Consider the following 17,721-nt stretch of genomic DNA (forward strand, 5'->3'; position numbering starts at 1 on the left):
GGTAACCTAAATTGTCATATCCTATATATCATGGATCGTAAGACAAAAGGAGCCCAATAAAAAGACACATTCTTAAGTGATAATTTCTTTCCAAAACACAGTTAACAAAGAGGAGACAGATTGGGAGGATCTTAGTGATGTCATTCACTGCAGGGTGATTAATACATTTATAGAGAAATCACTATGTACTTTTCCCTGAGGGCCCCACAAATTGATATCATATGATAGGTTAATGCTAGGGGAAACAAGGACTTCAGTTTTTCTCCCTTATGTGCTTGTCATAAGAAATTCAATAGAATTGATTGATGACACTGCTTCAATTTTTCACTAGAAATATCCCTCCAGTCAAATTATAGTTTTCAGTAAACAATTTCCAAAAATTCTAATTTTGACCTACAGAGAAAGACAGAAAGTAAGAAATTCTAGACCCTTTAAAACAACAACAATACAGATAGTTTAACAACTACTAGTTAAATCTAGCTTTTACTATGCCATGATAGACTTTAGAAAATTTATTCATGGGGGGAGGGGGAAGAGATAAATAGGGAAAAGATGTAATAGAACTTGAATCTGAGGATTCTGACTTTGTCACTTACTATCTACTTACATGACTTTAGACAAATCATTTAATATCTCTTAAAATGAGAATAATAATAGCATGAATGTTTCAAAAAATTCTTCGCCAGGATCGCGTAAGTTAAGGTATATAAAGCACTTTGCAAACACTGGGTAAATATCTGTTTATCTGCTGCTATGATTATTGTTGTTATTATTAATAATGATTCTGGCCTTCTCCTGTAGTGACTTTTCCCTTGTGAGAGGCAGTGGGTACATTATAGCTTTATGTATATTTAGATAATACTCATGAAATCTCCTATGAAGAGCTAAAATTGAATGCAAATATGTACAGATGAAGGAATTAAATTTGAAGCAGTGGCAGTCAGATTATCAAGTTTTCTTTTTTAGTGGAACATGACAGAGATATCTTCACAAATAATAAAAATCATTTATACAGAATGTCCCCAAAGTCTTAGTGCACATTTAACTTTTAATAAATTTTAAACTGCACTAAGTTTTTGGAATATCTATATTTAAGGTTTATAAAGTGCATTAGAAGTATTATCTTACTTTATTTTCATAATACCCTAGGGAGGGTGTGATATAACCCATTTTTCAGATGAAGAAATTGAGGCAGGTCAAAATTTAATGACTTGCCTAGGGTCACACAGTAAGTAAATATCTGAGGCTGAATTTGAACTCAGATCTCCTGACTCCAACTCTTCTATTCACTGGGCCAACTAGCTTGCAGAGAATTTTTTAAAGATTGTCCATGATATGAACTTTTGATGACTTTTTAAAATAATTTCAGGAAAAACCTTATTATTTTTACAGAGGGCACCAAAAGTCAACTCTTAAGTGCAGCTCTTAAGTCCTTCCTCTTTATGAGGTGCTTCCCACTAACTTGAAATTCTGGAAAGGGAGGATCAAAGAATGGAAGTGTCTTTTTTCTACAACCTTTAAAAATTGTAAGAAATTCTAGACTCCTTAAAATACCCACAATAAAGATGGTTAAGGTAGTTAAACTAGTTAAATTTGGCTTTTACTATGCCATGTTAGCCTTTAGAAAACTGATTGATTGAGACTTAGGGATGAGGCTAATAAGGAAAAGATATAAAAATACACTGTCTTTTATAAATCAGGTCAACTGCCAACTAACCATGCTATTGAATAATAATAAATTAATTTATGGAGTCCTTCAAGATTTACAAAGTGTCTTCACTATGAAGTAAGTAATGCAAGTATTTTATGAAGAAAATGAGATTCAAAAAGGGTTAAATGAATTGCCACTAGTCACACAACTACCAAGGGTTAGAGCTGGGATAAAAACCCAGCACTCTTTCCATAACAATACAGTGCTATATGTTTCTTGGACTGTTGTTCAATCATTTCATTTGTGTTGACCCTTTGTGAGGCTATTTAGGATATTCTTAGCAAAGATACTAAAGTAGTTTGCCTTTCCTTCTCCAGCTCATTTTACAGATGAGGCAAACAGGATTAAGTGACTTGCTCAGGGTCATCCAGTAAATGTCTGAAGCCAGAGTTGAACTCAAGAAGAGAAGTTTTTCTGACTCCGGGTTCAGCACTCTATTTCCTCAGTCACCTAGGTGCTGCTTTCATTACAAGAGAATAGTACAAATATTATCATTCACATTTTAAAGATGAAGAAATTGAGATTCAGGTTAAATGAGTTGCCTTGGTTCATACAACTATGTAGTTTCATGTCTTCTGGTCCTAAGTCTGGTGTTCTTTTCCATAAGTCACAATGCATGTATTGATGAACAGAGAAGGGGCATATAAGAAACAGAAAATGCCCCCACATTTATATCTTGATGTGATTTCAGAGAAATGCTCAGTCCTCTCTTGCTACCTGGACTCCTGATAAATTCCTTGTCTTGATTTGTCCCTACCTATGGCTGACAGCACAGGACCCATGCAAACTATTGCACATAACTGACAAAATGGTTCATTCATTTGTAGGTGCTTGAGAGATGACTGAAGTATGATTGATTTGTTTATGCAGATTCCATGATTCTTTAGGAGGAGAACCCTCCCAGTAAGAAATAAGCCCATGAAAATGTATCTTTAGGAAATCATCTTTTAGCCTTAAGGAAATGGGAAATGTCTTTGATTTACTACAATGAGTTATAAATATATTAATCTAATTTTTTTCTCTGTCAAATAATCTGGTTGAAGTTAAGTTCTTTGAGGTCAAAGACTGTTTCACTCTCCTTTTCATGAGTGCTAGCACAAAGCCAATCACACAGTAGAAATTTAATAAATTTGGAACTTAAGTGCTGTGTTTGTTTACTAAATAGTAATTTTATGTGTAATAGAACTGAAAGCAGTCAACACGGTCACAATTTTCATAGAAAACAAGATGATCTTTGGGATTTAGTCAAATAGATCTACACTGAAAGGGAATTCAGAGGACATCTAATTCAACATTCTCATCTTACAACTGAAAAAACCAAGGAGCAGAGAAAATAGGTGATAGATGCTTAGAATTGATAAAGATAATTCTTATAATGTAGCCTTTAGCTAGTTTAGAAACATCTTGGGTAGGGAGTATATGTGATGATGAAAAATTTTACAGATTATAATATGAGAATGCTTTCTGGTTCAAAGTACTCTGTCCAAAAAAAAAAATCACAGTACAGTTTGAAGTTTTAATAGTTTCAATCTGTTAACACTAAGGTGAACACCATTTAGCTACATGCATTTTTTTTGCAATTTTCCTCATTTTTATCTTAATTGCATTTGTTTTTATATCACTTTCTTTCCAAATATATTCCTCTCCCTTCTCCTATCTCCTATAACAAAGTTTTAAAAAGAGGGGGGGGGGGAACACCTTATGTGACATTCTATGCAATATTTTACCTCCATAGTTCTCTACTTCTGCCAAGAAGGGAGGATGGTCTTATGTCCTCCAGTGGTCTGCTGAGCCTATGTGTGACTGGAGGAGAAAGGGAAGGAGCACTCCCCACCAGGTCTAAATCTGACTCTAAATCTAAATTTACCTAGTCTCAGAAGCATGACTTCTCCCCTAGATTTATATGCTTCTCTGGGTATCTTGATCTTGGCATATGTTTTCTATCTGGCAGTGATTCCTTCCTCACAACTGTGTCCTATTTTCAAATGCCCTTGTGCTGTTTTGAATGATTGGAACACTTGAGGATAAGCTTAGTTTTACTTTCTCTAACTCACATCTGATCAAGTGTAGTCTTAGGTTTCAGGAGGACAGCCCAAGAACCCAACCTGATCTTCCAAACGGGAACAAACAGCCTGACAAGAACTCTATTCAAGAAGTAGGAAAGGAAAGGGAGGAGAAAAAGGAGGAGGGAAGGGTTAGGTCAAATCTAAATGACACATTGCTGGACATGAATCTTAATCCCAAATGAGTCACTTTCCCCTCTCTGCTACAGTGGGAAATTAAATCTGCCTTTTGCTTTTTTTCCTTCTGTGCTCACTAAACAATTAAAAAAACACAACAACAAACCTATCCTAACTAGATGGCATTTTTCCTAGGGCCACCAAGCAATGATTAATGAACATAGCTACAAATCATGAAACAACTCACAAACCTCTTCTGCATGCTGCCATGACCTCTTGCTTTGGAGAGATCCAAAGGCTATTTATGATTTTCTAATAGGGACAGATTGGGCTAACAAAGTAGTAAACAGGAAGAAAGTGAATTTAATGATCTCTTCAACAACATATAGTTGATTTACAAATGCCTATTGTAATACAACAACATCTGTATGCAGAGCATCATACTAGTTGCTCTGGTAGAAAAGTTTAGATCAAAAGCCGTATTTCCCATTCTCATAGGATTTATCATCAAGTGAGGGAAGGGAGGGTTCACTGCAGAACAGGAGTATAATAGTATAAATTTAAATGAGAGATGGAAGGAGGCAAAGGGCTTTCAAAGGTAGATTTCAGTAAATAAGGAAAGGTTTCCTAGAAGAGATAGCATTTGAGTTGGACTTTAAATGATGGGCAGGTATTTAAGAGGGCAGCTAGGTGGTGTAGTGGAAAGAGCACTGGGCCTGGAGTCAGGAAGATCAGAGTTCAAATGTGACCTCAGACCCTCACCAGCTATGAGACTTTAGGTGAGTCACTTAATCCTAGATCCCTGTTTCTTCATCTGTAAAATAAGCTGTAGAAGAAAATGGCCAACCACTCCAATATCTTTGTCAAGAGTCCCAAATTGAGTCTCAGAGTTGGACACAATTGAAACAACTGTACAGCAAGTATTAATGAAGACCTGGGTTCAAGTCCCACCTCTGACACATAATAGATGTATAACTAGTCCAGACCAAGTCACTAGACTTCTCTGCCTCTTCAAACAACTCTAATAAGTCACCAACAGTTGCTAATATGAACCTGATGGAGTTTCTATACCAGGCAGTTCCCCAATCTGACAAAACCACAAATCCAGAGCAGACAAAAGGGCATTCAACAGGGAAAGGAGAGAGGGAGGAGGAAAGTGGGGCATCCCAAACATATAGAACATATTTATTTTCCAGAGTGCTGTGGAACCTATTAAAGCCCTCATTCTGCCATTCTTGGAGAAGCAGATAAATCCAGTCTTTACTAGTCTTTATAACCATTGGTCAGAATACCATGCTAATAAGGCATAAATCCTTGTTGAGCAGTTGCTCCCTGACATGATGTTTCCTGTTTTATTTTTGTCTTGTTACACATGATAAAGTGAGTGCTCCTTTCCCTTCTCCCCCAGTCACACATAGGCTCAGCAGACCACAGGAGGGCATAAGACCAGGATAGAAATGTATTTAGAATACATTTCAACCTCAAAAACAATTGCCCAAAGTAAGGAAAGGTAGAACCATAAGAAGCATTTTTTGCTCCTGAGGCAAAATAAGTAGTTAGGGTGAAGTTTCTCCAGAGTTCCTTTGGACATCAGAAAAGTTTATTTGCTATTAAGCAACTAGCTTTATGAATAAAAGGGGAAGATAGCAGTGGTGGAACTGAGGTAGAGTTGCCAGAGGCTGGAATTGTACCTCTGAATGGTGCAAATGATACACTCTAAATTTTCCACTCTGAAGTAAAGTTCCAATGGCCCCACCTTAGTCATGCTTCTGAGAATAGGTAAATCTAGATTTAGAGTCAGATTTAGAGACCCTCCCCCACCATCTAACACTAATACCAAAAACAAATTTCTATAGCTGTTGTAGTGATTGAAACAATATGTAAATAGACCCTATAATCTAACCCTCTTTAGACTAATAGTGTAAAACTCCACACTATCTGTCCAACATGATCTAGGGACAATTCAGGAATTCTTTAAGAATTGAAACAAGCATAGTTCATAGTTTATAGGCATAGTGAATGAATGGTCCAGTTAATCTTTGTAAAAGTCCTGTCAGGATCCTCCCAGAAATCAGGTCCTTTTGCTGCCTCAGGGCTGAGGGCAGAAACTTCTAGGCTTTACAATGTGTGTTGTATATCACTGGGCCAATAGTGTCTGTATTGGCATGTTTAAGAGATGTTTTTCAGGAAGCTGCAATTAAGAAACTGCTTCTTTTTCTTTCTTTTTTTTTTAAAGAAATATATGGGGGCGGCTAGGTGGCGCAGTGGATAAAGCACAGGCCTTGGAGTCAGTAGTACCTGAGTTCAAATCTAGTCTCAGACACTTAATAATTACCTAGCTGTGTGGCCTTGGGCAAGCCACTTAACCCCATTTGCCTTGCAAAAAAAAAAACTAAAAAAAAAAAGAAATATATGTGTGGCTTCTGATGGTAAAATAGAGTTTGCAGGCAACTTAATTAGGAGTCCTTACAGGGCAACCAAGCTCTTACTCACAACAAATGACAGCTTTTCCCTCATATGGCGCCAGGTTTCCCTTGGAACACAGTGAGATGTTGCATAATTATATCCTCAGGTTAAAATTGGAGTACAGTTGTTACCTTTCCTCTGATTTATTGGCTGGGGTAAGGGAGGGGTGTAGGAGAGGGGGAAGGAAGCAAATTCCAACTCCATATCTATAACTCTCTCTCTTGAGACTTAATATAGAGGTGAATTTTGGGGTTTTTTTTTTGGTTTTCTGATTTAATTGGAATGAGGAATTTCTGGTGAGGAAACACCCTCTGTCAATGTGCATTACCAACTGCATAACAAATCATGGTCTTTGAGAGTTACCCAGGGTCACCTAGCCAAAATACATCAGAGACTAGATGAACCTAAGTCATTCTGACTCCCATATTATCTATTATTCCCTGCATTACATTTTTTCATTTTTTCCTTCTTAAAATTGGGGTAGTAACATTCCTAAAAATAAAACTTCAAGGAATTTAGGGAGTACCTGCGGTTCATACGGGGTGTGCAGGAATAGAATGTAGCAAAATATGAGGGTGGTGGCACAGGTGGTACAAAATCATCCAGGTCTGGAATGCGTCCATGTCCTTCTATTTCTTCTGTAGAAATCTGGGATTCATCCTAATCAAACAACATCAAGCTTAGCCAATAACCTTCAGTAACACCAAACATACTGGTGAATTATGCAAGGAAGCCTGAGTATGAACTGTCAAAGGCACCTTGCACTCACTTACTATGCAGGGTCTTCGGGTAGCAAATATCTGTAAGTAACGCAGGGCAGCTGCCACCAAGCACACTGTCGTGGTCAGGGCGTTCAGGGCGCACAGTGCAAAAAGGACTTTCTGAAATGGGAGAGAAAAATGAAAGTACCAGAAAGCTGCCAGTCAGGAATTCACAAGATACTTTACTAAGTTTAAAGAATAATTTAAATAAAACAAATGATCCTTTAAGCATTTCTTTTACTTATCTTATAAAACTACTCTTTTGCAAGGGTTAGGAATTCAGGGGGTTATATAAATGTCACATAAGTTTCTGGTATAAGAAAGATCTAGTCCTAAGGGCAGCTCTTTATCTTATTATAAATATCAAGACAGTGTCCCAGGGGAAATTCCAGGCAGAAAAACAGCTGATGGAGTTGCGACAATTTTTTTTTTTCTAATGCTGCCGTCGCCACAGTCTCCAAACTCCTTTTGTGCCTCCCACTCAGATAGCATTCTATTTGATTTGCAGCCCCTACTTCTATTTCACTGGCCACTGGATGAGACATCCAAAGTGAAGCATACAGCAACCAAGTAGGCAGGACTATGGAGAAATATGTTCTTCTCTTCTATACAAGCATCTTAAAATAGTAGCAAAGAGAACTCCAAGCATTTCTGTTTCCATAATTTTGACTCCTAAACTAGGGTTTTTCTCCAGAGTTAGGAAATAGAACAAGAAAAGGCTATTTCTTAATCCTACAGAATTACAGAGAACAGAAAGACTCACAAAATTCCCAATTTCCTTCCACACAAATAAATTCCATATACAAATAAATAAAATTTAAAGGGGAAGGGGGGGAAATTAAAGGAAAGGGGAAGGAGGGAAGAAGGAAAAGGGAAAGAAAGAGAAGTGGAAAGGGCAAAGAAAAAAGATAAAAGAGGAAAGGAAAGGAAGAAAAAAGAAGGGTGAAAAGGGAGAAAAGAAGGAAGGGAAAGGGAAGGAAAGGAAGGAGAAAAGGAAAATAGAAGAAGGGGGAAAGGAAATAACTGTCAATAGATGGCCTATATTAAAACCACTACCAAAAGTAGAGATGGAAGAAATTAATGATATGTTCATCAATTCATGACACTATTAATATCTTTTCCCAGGGAAGTTGTTATTGTTCAGTTGTTCAAATGTGTTCAACTCTTTGTAAAACTGTGGATGATATCTTGTCCATATTGTACATGAGGTTTTCTTGGCAATCTGAAACCAGATTTGAACTCGGGTCTTCCTGCCTACACAGGGTATAGTTTTTTCTTTTTTAAATTTTTTTTATTTTTCATTTAAGGCAATGGGGTTAAGTGACTTGCCCAAGGTCACACAACTAGGCAATTATTTGGTGTCTCAGGCTGGATTTGAATTCAGGTCCTCCTGACTCCAGGGCCAGTACTCTATTCACTGTGTCACCTAGCTGCCCCCTTTTCTATTTCTTTTTTTTTATTAAAGATTTTATCTATTTTGAGTTTTACAATTTTTCCCCCTAATCTTACTTCCCTCCCCCCACCCCCCACAGAAGGCAATTTGTCAATCTTTACATTGTTTCCATGGTATACATTGATCCAAATTGAGTGTGATGAAAGAGAAATCATATCCTTAAGGAAGAAACATAAAATATTAGAGATAGCAATATCAGACAATAAGATATCAGTTTTTTTTTCTAAATTTAAGGTAATAGTACTTGGTCTTTGTTCAAACTCCACAGTTCTTTCTCTGCATACAGATGGTATTCTCCATCACAGACAGCCTAAAATTGTCCCTGATTGTTGCACTGATGGAAGGAGTTGGAGTCCATCAACATTGGTCATTGCCCCCATGTTGCCATTAGAGTGTACAGTGTCTTTCTGGTTCTGCTCATCTCACTCAGCATCAGTTCATGCAAATCCACAGAGTATAGTTTTTGGCAAATTTCATTAAGTTATTTTATTATTTCTATTGTCAATTGTAGTCATTTATTGTCTAAACTTAAGTCTTCTCAACTTATGACAATAATAATATTTAAAGATCACTTTGGGGTTTGTAAAGCACAACAACCCTGAACGATAGATACCTTTATTATCTCCATTTCACAGTGGAGGAAACTGAGGCAGGTAGCAATCAAGTGACTTGCCCAAGGTCACCTAACTGAGATTGAGTGACTGAGGTTGCATTTGAACTTCCTATCACCAGGTCCAAATGCTCTAGCCAATCTGTCACCTAACTGCCTTACAATCCTAGATTGTAATGTTTGCTTGTTAAGCAAAAGAGTATGCTTGAATTTCTCTTATATTTCCTTCATAGAACAATGGTTCTAAACAATCTACGAGGACTTCCTTTAGCAAATGAATGGTTATCTTGTGGAATTAACTATATATAATGGGTATAGTGATTGCCGAATTTACTAATTAGGTCTTTTCTGCCTTACAGTTCCAAATTCAAGGGCTATATGTCCTATACTCACTGTAACAAAAGGTGTAGAAACCTACAAGTAGATAGAGACACAAATATTCTGACTCCCTTATGACTACCTTGTACAGTTTGATCACTCTGAACAATGTAAAAGATGCAATTCTCCACATAATTTAAGAGAATACAATCATCTCTGGCCTGTGGAATGCTCTTTTCATTATTTCTGTCCCTGATTCCCTGATAGATAACTCTTCATCTCTTTATCTAGTTAATTAACTGTTTGAGGAGGGTGCTTGAGAATGAAAGGAGACATATACAGTTTCTTGGTTAAAATAATGTAACAACCACCATAATTACATTGCAAACATTTATGTAGCTCTTTAAAGTTTACATTGTCAAACAAAAGAGCATTTCAGAGTTGCCATCCATTTTCAGATACCTTTAATAGAAGGTGGACAGCACTACATGGCTGAACTGGAAAGAGTTTCAAAACATTTTCTTTGTCTGTACATTTGGTAGGCTGAAATTCTTCACAGCAGAAGCAAATCTTGCCTTCCCCTAGATCCACCTTGGGAACAAAAAGCAGGACATTGTTTAAATTTACAATAATAACCTCCTTCCCCCCACCCCCATACATATAACATTAATACACAGGTTATATTATGAAGAACCTATTCTGTATAATGCAATAAAAAAATGTTCCAAGTCGATCAAAGGAATCAACAAGCATTATTAAGAACTTGCTAGGTGCTAGGCACTATAATTGTTACTGAGATTATGAATATAAAAATCAGAAGCTCCATGCTCTCAAGAAGTTTATATTCTACTCACTCATTTAAGGCGTTCTTCCCCTGGAACATCTCTCCACCATGCCAACCCTCTTCTCCCACTGGTGAGAGGCTTCTGGGGCTCCATTTTGAGAAGGGATGTGGGCTAACTACTCTTCATTCACTTCCCAGCTGCATGTCTTACTCTAATGACTTTACCTCCGTGCTTTCACATGGTGCTCTACTTCCCTCTTACCTTTTTTCAACTCCCTATCAATAGAATGGAAGCTCCATGAGAAAAGAGACTATCTCTCTTTTGTATTTTTAATACAGAATTTCATATAGTGCCTAGGTCAGAGTAATAAGTATTAAAAGTCTGTTGCCTTTGACTGGATTTTCAATGCTCCCCTGATATGGTCATTGAGTCAACATCTTCAATACTAGCATGTCTCCTAGAAGATACTTTTCCTGTTTCTTTGTGGTAGTGATCAAATTGGTTTCTTTATCAAGAATCCTGTAGCTTTCTTAAATTCTCATTGTTTGAAATTCTCTATATCACTATATGAATGCTTCATGCTTTCAGGAATATTCCTGATAGATTCCTAATTTTCAGTCTTGTCTCCTTCTTGATCCTCTCCTTGAGGTACTAGAAATGACATTTTCTTCTAAATAGACTAGAAGATTAGAACTATGGAACTATAGGATTTGGGCATTAAAGAGGCCAGATTGTATTTCAAGAAGAGCACTTGGTAAGGAGTCCCAAGACCATGGTTTTTGAGTTCTGCATTTGCACTTACTAGCTCTAAGACCTTGGGCACATCCCTTATTAGTATATCTACTCAACTTACCATAGAGAATTTTTGTGAGAATCAAAAATGATAAAGTTTTTCTCTCCACTCAGCAGCTAAAATAGTGTACACAACAAATGACTACTGAACATATTTATAGCAGCTCTTTTTGTGGTGGCAAAGAAATAGAAATTATGGGAAATGAAATGCCTATCAGTCGGGAAATGGCTGAACAAATGTATGTAAATGTAATAGAATACTATTGTGCCATAAGAAATTATGAAAATCTTCAGAAAAACCTTATAAAGATTGGCAAATACTGATGCAGACTTGAATTAGCAGAACAAGAGAATAATTTATACAATAATAACTATGTCATAAAGACAAAAATTTTGAAAGACTTAAAATAGTTCAAGAACCAACCACAATTCCAGAGCATTCTATCCACATTGAGTCACAAAGGTGATGTATATATAAAGGTTAAAAATAAGACAAATGTTTTTTGGATATGACAAATGTAAGAATTTGTTTCACTTTATCCATATTTGTTTTAAAAGGCTTTTTCCCAATAGAGAGAGAAGTGAGAGTGAGAGGGAAAAGTTTCATTTATTTAAAAAAAAGTATATTAAATTTTTAAAAAATAATTCTTTGAAAAATAAAAAAATTAATAAAAAATTTAAAACAAATTAATACTTTGAAAAATAAATAAAATTTTAAAATAACAATGAATACTATATGTGACAGCACTTTATAAAGCTGAAAAGTATCACATATTTGTATTAGCTATCATTCTGAGGCAGTTAGGAGATACAGTGAATAGAGTCTCACTGGCCCTGGAGTCAGAAAGACTTGAGTTCAAACATGACTTCAAACTTGATGTTTATTAGCTGTATGACCTTGGACAAGTCACGTAACCTCATTATCTTGCCAAAAAAAACCCAAACAGCTATTTTGTTCAATGTTCTCATTTTCTAGTTGAGAATGAAAGTTCAGAGAAATTAAATGATTTGCACAAAGTCATACTGCTATGATTTGTGACTACAGGAGCAAGGGGTTGAAAAGTCAGGAAAAGGGAGCCTAAGGGACTCTTCTATGAGGGGAAAAAAACATGAGTTTTTAGTTTATAGACTTCCTGACTGCTACTCAACTGCCCAGAAATCCTTTTTTAACCTTCTTCTAGATCTTCAGCTATCTTTCCCATAAATAAAATCATTAAATTTCTTAGGTCTACATATACGTGCTATTGTATATTTTAAGGAATTAATTTCTCTTATCTCTTGCTAGAATTAGATATTTGAGTAATTTTTAAAAATAGCTGCTTAAAAGAGGGTACTATGACAATAATAATAATAACTTCCTGCTCTCAATTGAAATAGACAGTTATTGATTGTGACAGTCTAATCTAGCTCTTCTCAAACTAATGATGCTTGATACTATTGATGTTACTGAAGTTATGCCTGGCTGATTCCCCCATTTAAAAAAAAAATGTGACAGAGCTCAATAAACTAACCAACTTTTTTTTTTCTCCTTGGCAATCTTCAGGTTTCACTTCAGGGATTCTGTTACTAATGCCAAATGTTAACATTTTTGCATACCAGGAAAGCCAGACAAGAGAGCTTCAGTTCAGAGAAACACTGGATTTTAAAGTCTGCTCACCAGATCACACCTGGGTACACTGGACACAAACTGGGCCCCCTGACAGCCTAGGATAAATCCGGCAAGGTTCAACAGGACGCAAACCACAGACAGTAAGACAAAGAGGTTCACCTGAAACAATAAAAGATGGACCCACAATTGTTAAAGGAGAGTGATAAAATTCAATAAGGCAGCTTGAGTTGATTATAAAATGGGAGAATAATGTTTTGTCTTTTTAAAAACAGCCATATTTTAGATATTGTGCAGTTGTAAAAATGTATACCATTCAAATTAGTGATCAATGTTACCTCTCTTCCTTCAACCCACCTATCTTCTCTCAGACTTCAAGACCTTCCCCATTCCTCCCTGTCTCTAATTAATTCTCATTCTTTAAATTCAATTCAATAACTACTTACATTGAACTTCTACTATGGTGTATATATTTATATTTCTTAACTACCTACTTCTTGTCTAGGCACTGGAAACATGCAGAAGAGTAAGTCAAAGTCCTACTCTCAAAAGGAGCTTACAGTCTATCTACAGATAAATATCTAAAGTAGGAGTTTCTAACTCTTTTGGGTGTCATAGACCCTTCTGGCAGTCTGGTGAAGCCCCTTTTCTCAGAATTGTTTTTAAATGCAAAAAGAAACTAAAAACAAACAAACAAACAAACAGTATCACAAAGGAAACCAATTATATTGAAACTTTTCAAAAAATTTTCAAAAATCAGTTCACAGACCCCAAGTTAAGAATTCCTGATGAAACGAAGGAACAGGGAGGAGTGAGAAGACCCATTGCTAAAGAGGAAGGAAAATCAAAGCTTTGTAGAAGACATTTGAAGTTTATTTTTGAGAATTTGAAAATCAGCAATCAAAAGACAGTCAGGATATGCCAGTATAAATTTATTGCAGAAAACAAACCCAGAGGCACAGGCATAAAAAATATAAGCTGAACAGGAAAGAAAACCAAGCAGGAAAAAAAAAGTCTGTCAATATAATCTACAGCACTTTTAGTCCCTTCAGTCTAAATTAATGCCATCCTCTGCATCATTCCAGTCAATGGAAAGACAGAATATTTTCTTTGGAGGCTGATGGATATTTTGAAACTACTCACAAGCATTGCATTTCAGATATTTGTAACTCCTCTAAGAAATAGTTTATTCCACTAATGTTTAAACAGAATTTCAAATAATCTAATCATTTTATTCTTTTCTCACAAAATCAGTTTTTTTAAACTACCTTATGAACTTAAATAAATGAGTGCATGAGAAAGATTTTCTGTTGATTTTTCTGCTCTTAAAGACTGTTCACTTGAAGGACAGTTCCTGTAGTAATGTCTGAAATTTGCCAAATTCCTGACAGAAAATAACAACTACTAGAAGAAAAGAAGTTTTAGTCAAACTGCTTGTTCAACACTGATATTTATGAATAATGTTACAAGCAGTAGCTGGGGGTCAGAAGTTTGACTGAAATTTTATCTTCCCATTCTTCTTTGTAAAACAATTAATCCTATTCACATAACAGACATTTTTGAGGTTTTGGGAAATAGCATTCAGAGACAGGGAGGACACATCTAGTGCCACAATGTCTTTGTATTTGCCATAGTTACACATCAAGCAAACTAAGATAAAGAATACAATCTTTATTAGTGTCCCCTCTCAAGAGAATTTAGGCACTAGGGATTAAATAAAACAAGTTTCCATGTAGTTTTCCATAGAGCTAGATATTTACAAATCTAACTATGTAATTAAAAATCAGTCAGCTTTGACCAAGCAGCCAATAAATGATATTGTAAACCAAGAACTATGCTTTCTTTTTTATTTGGAAACTGCTATCTTAATCATAATTACACTAATTCATTTTACAATAAAGATAAATTTTATATAGGAGCTAAGGTTCTAAAATCTCTTCTCTAATTAGAGGAAATCATGTGGTACAGTGGGTAGTGGGGTGATATAGTGAATAGAGTGCTGGGTCTGGAGTACAGAAGACTCATCTCCCTGAGAGATATACACATATATACTGGCTTCAGATAACTTAGTAGGTGTGTAACCCTGGGCAGGTTGCCTTGGTAGCCTCACTTTTAAAATGAGATGGAGAAGGAAGTGGCAAAACACTCCAGTATCTCTGCCAAGGAAAACACTCTACAACAACAACAGGTGGAGTGTTGGATTTGGAGCCAGGAAGCTGAGTTCAGATTTCACCTTAGACTTTTGCTAGTTGTCACTGTGGGCAAGTCACTAAATCTCTGTCTCAATTTCCTCAACTGTAAAATAGGATAATAATAGTTCCTGCCTTCCAGTGTCATCATGAAACACAAAATAAAACACTTAAGAAATCTCTATTTCCTTCCTTCCAATTCATTCTCTATAGAGCTGAAAGTTCACATTTCTAAACCCACTGGTCATTTATTGCTTGAACTTCAGTGGTTCCTCAAGGCTTTACAATAAAGTTCAAACTCCTCTGTCACTGAAAGTCCTTCACAATCTAGTTCCAAACAATTAGGTCCAGGCTAATTATATGCATAGACACACACATACGCATTCTAAATCTATTTGTTCCAGATTGGCATACTCACTATTCACTTCTCACAAAGTTCTGTCTCCTGCACCCACCTCTTTGCCCATGCTTATTCCCATGCCTGGAATGCTTTTTGTCTTTTTTTCTACTTCTTGGAAGCCCTAAATCCCTTCAAAGCTCAGTTCAACTGCTGCCTCCTTCAAGATTTTCCTGATTTCTCCAATTGTGGTTTTACCTCTCTGTTGATGTCTATTGTTTATATATCCTTTATTTGCATATCTGTAAACATGATAGAATGTAAGTACTTAAAGTCAAAGCTTATCTCACTTTTGTATTTGTAAATCCAAAGTCAAGCACAGTGCCAGACATCTAGTGGTAACTCTAGTTCCAAAGCACTTAATAAATTGATCGATGGATTGATTAAAGCCATCATATAAGGCAAAAATTCCCATGAAGAAGGGCTTAAATATTAAGGTAGGGCTCTATATGCCACCATTTCCTTCTTTCCTCTTTCTTCTTCCATCTTCCACTTTTCCTCTTCCTTCCCCAAAAATGGGTTGGAAGGAATGATCAATGAATGTACAAGGTGTGTTAGGGAAGCAACAGCCTCTTGAAACTCTAGACAGGAATTCTGCCTGTCCTGTGGATCACCCAGCGTCATCAAACCTTGTAGGACATAGGACATTTGGTTTACAAAAGTTCTACTCTTCCAGTTCTCCAGAATAGTTTTATATGTATGCATAACTCTAGACAATAATTTATATATATATATATATATATATATATATATTACTCTCTCCTTCCTTCTCCCTTATTTCCCCCTCCATTTCTTTCTCTTTCCCTCCTGCCTTCTCTCTTCTTACTTATCTTTCCCTCTCTTCCTTCTTTTTTCTCTCTCTCTCTCTCCCTTTCCCATTCTTTTATCTCCCTCTCTCCCTCCCTTTCTCTTTCTCCCTTAATTTTTCTCTCTTTCTCTCTTGTCTCTCTCTCCCCTCCTCCCCCATTTCTGTCTCTTTAATCAACCTAGGACCTTAGCACAATCCCCAAACCATATACAAAACCATACAATTCAGTGGTTTAAACCCATCCATCATTATGTTCAGTGGTTATCATCATAAAGACAAAATTCATTATTTAAGGGAACACTTGTGGCAGAAGTCTTTGGAAGATAACAAATGAGTTTATAGACCAGGTCTAATGAAGACAACTCTGAACTTAAGAACTTTTGTGATTTTAGCCAATAAATAAAGCATTTCTCCCTTCCTCTGACCTCCTTTTCCAGTTCTCTATCTGTGAATAGTTACCAAATCAATACTTACATTTCTGAAAAGGTCATGTCAATCAATGACTTTGTCCCCTCTCACCATTCCTCTTGCTTCCTGGTTCATAACATCCTTCCCTAACCACTACAGAATATGCAGAATATGAGATTTTTCCTCTCTTAGAACAGAAGTTTCTTAAAGATAGGGATTTTTTGTTTCTTTATTTGGGTATTTGGTTGGGGTTTTTTTATTTCTAGTGCCTAACACAGAATCTTGAACACTTTTGTTGTTGTTCAATCATTCAGCCATGTCTGACTCTCTGTGATCCCATCTGGGGTTTTCTTGGCAAAGTTACTGGAGTGGTTTGAGATTCTCTTCAACTCTTTTTACAGATGAGGAAACTGAGGCAAGCAGGGTTTAAATGACTTAGAGTCACACAGGCTATTATCTGAGGCTAAATCAGTCTTTCCTGATGAAGATGAGTTGTTCTGATTCCTAGCCCTAGTACTCTATCTACTGTACTATTCTGCCAACATAGTGATAAATAAATGTTTGAACCTTGAATATTTCCTGAATATTTTAATTTCCTAAAGTCCATAATAGCTTTCCATTATTCAAGATTATATTATATCCCTGAAATTTAGAAAATATTTTAGGGCTTTATGAAGTGTTTTATATACATTATCTCATTTTATTTTTTAGAGCCTTTTGAGGTTATTATATATCCATTTTACAGATAAACAAACTTGCCCAAGTTCACACAACTACTAAGGGCCAGAGCCAGGATTTAAATATAGGTTTCCTGGATTTTACATTTATTTACTTTATGTTGGAGCCAAATGGAAGAGGGATTCTCAGATGTGAGCTTCCCCAGATTTTCCTATTTGCTGATGGTGTTGTGTATATTACATTATCTTGAAAGGCTTTTTCAATGTAGCTCAAAGTCACTCAAAAGTGACTAACAACAATCCACAAAGGCAAAATCAAATGAACAAAGAAGGCATACCACTCATTATGACATGCATTTAGATGAACAGTCCCATCAAGTTAGTCTATTAGATGATATCTCTTGGACAGGGACTATAGCTGGAGAATAAGTTGGAAACCAAATAGATTAGAAAAAAAAAGAGGGAGTTGGATCACATTTCAGACATTAACATGTCACTTTCAATTACCCAAGCTTCACTTTGTGAAAGCATATTATTTTATCATCCATTTTCTCCTGATG

General features: G+C 36.1%; 1 protein-coding gene across 1 annotated transcript in view; it reads right to left on the reverse strand.

Annotated features, from left to right (window-relative positions):
• Positions 1–17,721, reverse strand: part of ENTREP1 (endosomal transmembrane epsin interactor 1) — an 87,455-nt gene that overhangs the window by 23,438 nt on the left and 46,296 nt on the right. Inside the window, 4 exon segments of the mRNA XM_074207554.1 lie at positions 6,884–7,017; positions 7,131–7,238; positions 9,962–10,090; positions 12,734–12,844. Coding sequence (XP_074063655.1) covers positions 6,884–7,017; positions 7,131–7,238; positions 9,962–10,090; positions 12,734–12,844 — 482 coding nt within the window.

The sequence above is a fragment of the Macrotis lagotis genome, chromosome X (assembly GCF_037893015.1).
Source record: "Macrotis lagotis isolate mMagLag1 chromosome X, bilby.v1.9.chrom.fasta, whole genome shotgun sequence".
NCBI lineage: Eukaryota > Metazoa > Chordata > Mammalia > Peramelemorphia > Peramelidae > Macrotis > Macrotis lagotis.